Genomic DNA, 8,824 nt, shown 5'->3' on the forward strand with positions numbered 1-8,824 from the left:
CCGTGCTACATATTTTTTTATTTGTCCTATCTGTTCCTTTTTTTCTTTTTCTGCCTTCTTTTAGATTATTTGCATATTCTTCAATATTTCATTGTATCTCTTCTGGCCTCAATGATATATATTTTTTCTTTTTCTTTATGTTCTTGCTGTAGAGTTTATAACATGGATGTTTAACTTCTCATGGTCTAGCTTCAATTATTATTTTATCATCTTATGTATAATGTAAGAAACTTATAATAGTAGACTTTCATCCCCTTGTCCGTTATGTTCTTGTCATACATTTTACTTTTCCATATGTTATAAAGTCCACAGTATATTTTTATTTTTTCTTGACAGTTACCTCTTAAAGAAATTTTTTTTGTTACAAATGCACATTTTTACCATTTCCGTTGTTCTTCAAGCCTTTTTGTAGATCTGAGTTTCATCTATTATTTTCTATTGCCTGAAATGCTTCCTTTAATGTTTCATGTAGTGTAGCCAGTAACATCACCCTCAGCTTTTGTTACCTACTTTAAGTACCTTCATTTTTTAAAAGTATCTTCACTGGTTATAGAATTCTAGACTGACAGTTTAGGGCTTTATTTTCCATTTAGCACTTAGATTTTGTTCAGTGGTTTCTGTCTGGCATATTTCTGACCTGAAATCTTCTGTAATTATTATGTTTGCGCTCTTGTGTGTAATGTGTCCTTTTTTTTACAGTTTCTTTTAAGAATATTCTCTTTAATACTCTTTATACCAATTTGATTATGATGTTTTGAGGTATTCTATGGTTTAACTTTGGGGTTCTTGTATCTAGAGCTTATTGTTTTGATGAAATTTGGAAAAATTTTAGCCACTATTTATTAATTTCTTTTTCTGTTCCCCTCTTTCTTGACTCCACTTTCTATTATTTTTGATTATGTGTATAGAATTGGGTTGTTTCTCCACCTAAACTGTAACTTTAAACGTTGTATGCTTATACAAAAAATGAAAAACTTGGACAGGACAGCTAATAAATAGATTTACTTTTGCTACCTTGCATTGGTAGGTCTTTTTTCTCCATTTTTCATAACTTGTTCAGGGGATTTAAATGCTTTAAAAATGACCATCAGTAATATTATCAACTAAGGAAACTCATCTTAGCTTATGTTCTTCAAACCTACAAAATGAAAACCATCAAGTTTGAAATGTTATATGTAAGTCCCTCAAGAATCCCATGCTCTTGTTGTTAGTATCCACCTACTCTTCAACTGGCTCATTAAGTCAGATAATGAAAAAGTAATACAAGTTACAGAAACAATTACTAGTGGTTTTCTGTGCTTGGATCACACACTCACCAGAAAGGTAACATGTAGTTACTTTTCTCCTTCCATTTTTATTTTACTATTTCCCTTACCTTTTGTTTGTCATTCTTGTCTCTCCTATTCTCTAGAAAGAATATGGCATTCATACTAGGGGAGAATTTTTTTATTTTTAATACAAAGAATGAGCTACGTTTGACTGTCGGTAGTGGTTTTGGGTCTTAAAACACCTTTACAGAAGCTGGGGACTGGGCCCCTGCCAACAACCAGGCACGCTGCCAGTGCCTCGGGGCCCTGCCCGAGGGCCTGGGGATGGAGCCAGGGACTGGACCCCCGTCCACAACCAGGCACACCACCAGCACCAAGGAGCATGCCAAAAACATCACTTCCATGTGGTTGGCCCACCACAACTACCACAGTAAACACGGCTGCCGCAAAAGTGGCTAGACGTCACAACCACCATGCAGATGGTCCACCAGCAACTGGAATGCACTGACACAAGGAGAGTCACCAGCAGAGTCCAAAGAAAAGAATAGGATGTCTCTCTCTAGAAAACCCATTGCAGAGTGACAGAAGAAGCATCTGCACTACGATAATTTTGGGGGACCTGAACACACCTTTCAGCATTGGACTGATCATCTAGGCAACAAATCAACAGAGTAACCATTACTCTTTCAGAGGGAGAGAAGAAATCTAGGGTTATCAGTGATGGGAGGGGGGAGGGAGAGGGGTATAGGGAGAGATTGGACAAGGGGCATAAAGAATAAGTACAATTTGTAACAATATACATACTAGTAATATTGATTTTTATCAACGTATATCCACATTGAATCCCAAAAATATGGATAATCAATTATGATTCAAATTTTTAAAATCTTATTTTTTTATTTGAGATTTCTAAATGATAAGGGAACATAGATAAGGTCTCTTCAGTGGCAGTATGTCCACATTGAATCCCAAAAATATGGATAATCAATTATGATTCAAATTTTTAAAATCTTATTTTTTATTTGAGATTTCTAAATGATAAGGGAACATAGATAAGGTCTCTTCAGTGGCAGTATTTCATACACACAAAAAAAAGACATCTGGGCTGGCCGGTTAGCTCAGTTGGTTAGAGTGTGGTGTTATAACATCAAGGTCAAGGGTTTGGATCCCCGTACTGGCCAGCCACGAAAAAAAAAAGAGGAAGATTACATCTGAGATCCTGTTCCAGGTGAGCCCCATTTAATAAAAGATTTTGTTGTTTCTTTTTCCCATAGGGAGAAGAAAATTGAGGGACTGAATTTTATTAGATGCTTAGCTGCTTTTCATTCAGAGATATTGAACACAAAGTTGCATGAAACAAATTTTGCAGTAGTTCAAGAGGTAAACTTATTTTTCAGATCACTTAAGAATTGTTCGAAAAACAAAGAATATGCCATATTTATTTGACCTTTAAAATTTTTAAACCACTCTGTACTGTATGATATGCATAGGCTTGTATGTGGTTAAAGTAACCCATGTCTTAATTTGCAACATTTAAAAAATTTATTAGATATTGATTTTTAGGATGTAAGATAATACATATTAAAGTATGTTACTTTAATAATAAAATTAATTTCAAAGTCATTATTACTGATTTTTAGGTGAAAAATTTACGCTCTGGAGTTTCTCGTGCTGCTGTGGTCTGTTTAAGTGATCTTTTCACTTATTTGAAAAAGAGCATGGATCAAGAATTAGATACTACGGTAAAAGTTTTGTTGCACAAGGCTGGAGAATCCAATACATTTATAAGAGAAGATGTTGACAAAGCATTGAGAGCTATGGTTAATAATGTAACTCCTGCACGTGCAGTCATTTCCCTTATCAATGGAGGACAAAGGTAGTATTCTGAATAATATTGAAATGTTCTTAAACTAAAAATGGAATTGTTTGCAATCAGTGGTGTAAAAAAAACCAAAAAACAAATTTTGGAATTCTTTTGGTCAAAAAAACTTTATTAAATAATTCCTGTATGATAAATGTCATAATATGTGCTGAGTATAAAAAATAATATTGTTATTCCAATAATATTACTTCCATTCATAGATGTGGAACTAAAGAAATGTCAGTGATTATGAGTTTTGTTTTTAACTTCTTGGGGAGGGATAACTGATGCAAATGATTTGTCATTTTAACTTCCCCGGATAATACTTTTGAGGTACGATTTCATCATTTAACTTTAAGATAGATCTTTGGAATATAGTTTGTACACCAACTTTGTTTTAATCAATCATGTTTCCTTGTAGCCATTTACACATTGCAGTAAGAAGATGTACAGCCCAGCACTTATCTGATGTAGTGGAATTTATGGAACCAGATCGTATTTTATCTGGAACAAAGGATATGGCCGAACGTATATTACCAGCTGCTGCTAAGTTTGCTCAAGACAGCTCACAAGAAACCAGGTGAATAGCTGCTAGTAATATGTGATAAATCTGTTATTATAAGGGCTTAAAAGTAGGAAACAAAGGTTAAAGGAAAATGAACAGTTTTCTGAGTGGAAAGTGGGGTCCCCAGGGATTGGTGCTCGGGGATGATCTTATTTAATCAATTTTGTAAATAATCCTGAGGGAGTGCACAGCGAATTCTCCAAATTTACAGATACTACATACTTCTGGGTAGTGTGATGCCAAGTCAAAGGGATGAACTTCATGAGAACGACACAAGACTGTATGAGTGGGCAGAAATGTGGCAGAAGAACTTCATTGTGGGCAAATGTAAGGTAGTGCATTTAGGGGAAAATGATATATCTTCCAAGCAATCAGGCAAAATCAAGGAAATACGTACACATGAAAAATACAATAATAATGCATAACAATATATTATCCCTTGATACATGAGATGTCCGCACTTAGAAAAACTCCATGAATTTATGATGGTTATACTTAAACCTTTTTATGAAGGTTAAGAACAATCAGAGAAAAATGACAAAATAATTAAGGTATGGATGGTACAATAGCAGTGGTGGTGACAGAAATTTTGGATGTAGTCAGAAGCCTAGATTAAATTCCTAGTCCCCATCACTTTAAGCAAGTTACTTAACCTCTGTTCTTCTGTGTCCTTGTTTATAATATTAGGATAGTTGGACTAGGTGACCAATAATGCTCCATACAACATCTAATTTTTTTTTTCTCTGTTAAAATGTTTAATTTGTAATAGACAAATGAAAAGTAAAAAAAGAAGAAATTATCACATGGAAGCCCTATATATCTCTTCTAAAATTTTATGGCAATAATATATGAAGATAACTAAAAAGAGAATCCTGAGTTCATAAAGACTAAAGTAAAGAAGGATATAAAATATTTAACATTTTAAGACAAAGATGTCCATTCCTTTAGGTAACTGGAATTAATCTTATGGAACTCATTACACCAAAAGCTAATAAAAAAATGTAAATGTATTAATTCTCTATTGTTGGAGAACAAATTACCACAAACATAGCAGCTTAAGGCAACACAAATTTTTTAGCCTACAATTCTTTAGGTCAGCTATCCGGCATGTCTCAACTGGTTTCTCTGCTTAGCGTTTCATAAAGCCAATATCAAGTTTATGGCAGTACTGGGCTCTTATCCAGAGGCTCTATGGAAGAATCTGCTTCTAAACTCATTCAGGTTGTTGACCAAATTCAGTTACTTGTGGTTATAGGACTGAGGTTCTCATTTCCTTGCTGGCTGTCAATGAGGATTCTCTCTTAGTTCCTTAAGGCTACCTGCACTCCTTCTCATGTAGCCCTCCTTCACCCTCAGGTCAGCAACAGCTGTCAAGTCTTCCTCATGCGCAGAATCTCTTTGACTTCCTCCTCTGCTACCAGCCACAGAAATCTCTCTGCTTTTAAGGGCCAGTTTGATTAGATTAGGTTCACCCAGGTCATCTCTCTATCTTTTTAAAATTAATTAATTTATTTTTAATTGACACATACTAATTGTACATATGTATGGGGTACAGTATGATGTTTCAATACATTACTGTTAACCTTAGTAACCCCACTGTATCATATAACATAACATAATCCCAGTAGTGATATCTCATCATATTCACAAATTCTGGGGATTCAAGCAGGATATCTTTGGGGAACCATTTTAAAGGAGTTCAGCATACCACATTAATGTTCAAAAAATTTAAGAGAGATCAGGACGTACTAGCTAGGAGCAAAGAAAGATTCTTAATGGTTGTTTTGTGTGCATCTTACTTAACCTTTCCTTAATGACATAGTAATTCTTCTAACTCATTTCATCATTTCTTAGATTCTTATTTAAAGTTTTAAAATTATAAAAGTCATAATTAATTTTAAAGCTTTAATATTTTTTACATTTTGTGTTTCTATTATTTGCTTACTTGGTAGTTTTAGCCTTTCCCTTATTATTGGACTCTATGGTAAACCTACAGTTCTTAGTATCCCAGGCTAAAAACTAGAATTGTTCTTGAAACTATACTGATCAGGAGATACTTACCTGAATGTAGACTTTATTGTGTTTATGGGGAAAGAAAGGTAATATCTATTCTCTTACATCACCTCTCCTTCTGCAATTTCATTATATTTGAAGGGGTCTGGTTGGTATAGATGGTCCTAAGATCATCCTATACCCCTCCCACACAAAAGTCTGTCCTCTGGCTCTTCTAGTCCAATATATTCCAAGTTATAACTTGGAAAAAGTATAACTAATTTCTTTTAGGCCCAGGCCTCCTTGAAGAATAATAATGTGGTATTATTGTGAGGTTCTATAAGATACCTCTGTCCTAAAATATCTCCAATGTGCACTTCCATGATATCTTATTTCCACTATTAGATTGATATTTTGGCTTAAGGTATTATCCTAAGATGATTATTTTCGAATTTATATAACATAAAAAACCTAGATTGGAGATTATTACATTTATTAACATATCAACCATGATTAATGAACTATCTTGGGGTGTATTTTAGGTAGCAGAGAATAGGATTTTGAAGAATTGGAACCCAGGTAAGTTTTAGTTAGTGAGGAAGAGAGAGAGGGTCAGAAATACAGGACCAAGAGAAGGTTGACTCAGGCCAGAACATCTGGCCATCAGGTGGGCAGCAAAAGGTCAATGGGCAAGGAGCCCAGGACAAAGACAAACTTGTCCTAACGCACAATTGTGTTAAATGCCAGCATTGATATAGACCCTTAGATACCTAAAAAATAGAATTAAATCTCTTGGCTCTCCATCTGACACATTACTGAAAGATTTGAAGCTATAGTGATTTAAAAAGGGGTTGGAAAAATAAAATAAAATAAAAAGGGGTTGGAGTTTGGTGGGGCATGTAGGCTAATTCTGTACTCTCTAGTAGAGTTAGTGTGTCTACATTTCAGTGGCTTACTTAAAATAGGGATGTTAATCTTGATGTTGATAAGTTTTTTCTATTGAAAAAAATGGCATCTAAGGCCGCAAAGCGAGCTTGTTCATTATATGTAAAATTATTTATATATTTATCTAATATCCATAGGTATTATGGTCGAAAGATGCTTTTCCTCATGATGTGTCATCCTAACTTTGAAAAAATGCTTGAAAAGTATGTCCCATCTAAAGATTTGCCATATATTAAGGAATCTGTTAAAAATTTACGCCAAAAGGTATGTGGGAAAAGTTTGTTTTATAAACAACTTTAAAAGCAAAATTTGTTTTTCTGTGAAGATAAAGGATAGAAATAATTACTTCTCCAATTATTTCTCTGTTAATCATTTGGAATATATCTACGATAGCATTTGAACAACTGCAGTATTAAGTAGACATTCTTAGTGTCAAGCATTTGAAAGTAAATATGTCTTGAACAGAAGCTTGATGTTTGGTAGAATGTAGTTTGGCTTATTTGAGTTACAGGAATTGGATTTGAATCACAACTCTGACAATTAGCAACTAGGTAATTTTAGGTTTGCTACTTCATTTCTTTAACTATTATTTTTATTTTTATAAAATGAGGATAGAAATGTTTACCACGCTTGGTTCCTGCTTTATTTAGCTTACATGTTTCATCATTAGAGCTGCTACCACAATGCAGAGTTTTTATAGGGAGCTCCTTGAGGTTGAGCACCACGTTTTATTTGTCTTGGTAGATAATAGGGATTCAGTAATGTCTGTGAAATGAGTGACCAGGGGAAATAAAATGTGAAAAGTAATAAAATGAAATAAAAGTGAGGAAAATAAAATATGAAAAGTAATCCATTTACATATTATTTTTTGAAAAATGTTTAACTTAATATAGAATTTTATTGTAATTTTTGTCATTTCTCTCTGATAATATAAAGGGATAATATTACAAAGATGTGTGGTAACAAACATTTTAGAACATTTTTTTCTGCCTATTGATCTTGAAGATTTAGGCTTAATTCATATAGAACTTAATAAAATAACCATGCAAAAAAAGTATGACTAAAATTAGGCAGATTGTATTTGTGAATCGTTTCCAGTACAAGTATCAGGGAAAAAAATTGTTTTAAATAGTTCTTATTGAAATGTTTATTTTCACACTCCTAATGTGATATAGGAATTCATTGTTTATGGAATGTGTTTATATTTTCTATATAGATTTTAAGCTTTCAGAAGAGTAGTTATAAAATACAGCACAATTAATTTTTGAAATTTTAAACAATTTGTTTAATAAGCCAATATATAATTTCCTATTAGTCACATATTTTGTTAATTGGCCACTAATTACAAGGTGTTTCATGTATCTGATACCCTTTAAAGCATAAGTATAGCAGATTATTAAAATTTTTTCAATCTTAAAAAAAAATCACTAATGGCTGTTTTGAAAATTACATTGTGTAAGTTATTTTACTACTAATTTTAAGACTGTTATTATACTGGGTTTTTTAATATTTATTTATAGGGCTTGGGAGAAATACCACTAGAGACTCCTTCAGCAAAAGGAAGACGATCTCATACTGGCAGTGTTGGAAATACAAGATCATCCTCTGTTTCTAGAGATGCTTTCAATTCAGCTGAAAGGTAAGGTCATTTGATAGTCCATATCATTAGAGAAACTACTCCCTGGTGACAGTCATCTCATTTGGATGTTTTCACGACTATCCCAGGGGTATTTGTCAAAATTTAATGAAGTTTTAGAAGTTTGGTAAAGACCTAGAAAGTGTGAGGTAATTAGATTTAATAAGGCAATTATATATTCATAGCAACTTGCTTTTACACAAACTAAACATTAGTAAAGCTTTAGTGTTGTTGAACTTGTCAGTATTATGCCTATGTTAGATAACTCTGATTAATTTTTTTTTAATTTATAGCCTTTACTTTTTTCCCCTGATTAGAAAAGTAATACATGGGCCGGCCCGGTGGCACACTGGAGAGTGCGCCGCTTCGGAGCACGGCGGCGCTCCCGCTGAGGGTTCGGATCCCATGTGGAGACTGGTTCCCACTCACTGGCTGAGTGCGGTGTGGGTGCAACACCGAGGGTTGCGATCCCGTTACCGGTCAGTAAAAAAAAGACAAAAAGGAAAAAAAAAAAAGGAAAAGTAATACATAATTATGTTTAAAAAAAAAAAAAAAAA

The 8,824-nt window shown here is 33.6% G+C and overlaps 1 protein-coding gene across 1 annotated transcript in view; it reads left to right on the top strand.

Annotated features, from left to right (window-relative positions):
- FAM179B (family with sequence similarity 179, member B) overlaps positions 1–8,824 on the top strand; it is an 87,015-nt gene that overhangs the window by 65,030 nt on the left and 13,161 nt on the right. The window contains exons 12-16 of the mRNA XM_008568709.1: positions 2,543–2,648; positions 2,909–3,144; positions 3,551–3,709; positions 6,769–6,895; positions 8,152–8,270. Coding sequence (XP_008566931.1) covers positions 2,543–2,648; positions 2,909–3,144; positions 3,551–3,709; positions 6,769–6,895; positions 8,152–8,270 — 747 coding nt within the window. The remainder of the gene's footprint in view (positions 1–2,542; positions 2,649–2,908; positions 3,145–3,550; positions 3,710–6,768; positions 6,896–8,151; positions 8,271–8,824) is intronic.

The sequence above is a fragment of the Galeopterus variegatus genome, unplaced genomic scaffold (assembly GCF_000696425.1).
Source record: "Galeopterus variegatus unplaced genomic scaffold, G_variegatus-3.0.2 Scaffold432, whole genome shotgun sequence".
NCBI classification, from domain to species: Eukaryota; Metazoa; Chordata; class Mammalia; order Dermoptera; family Cynocephalidae; genus Galeopterus; species Galeopterus variegatus.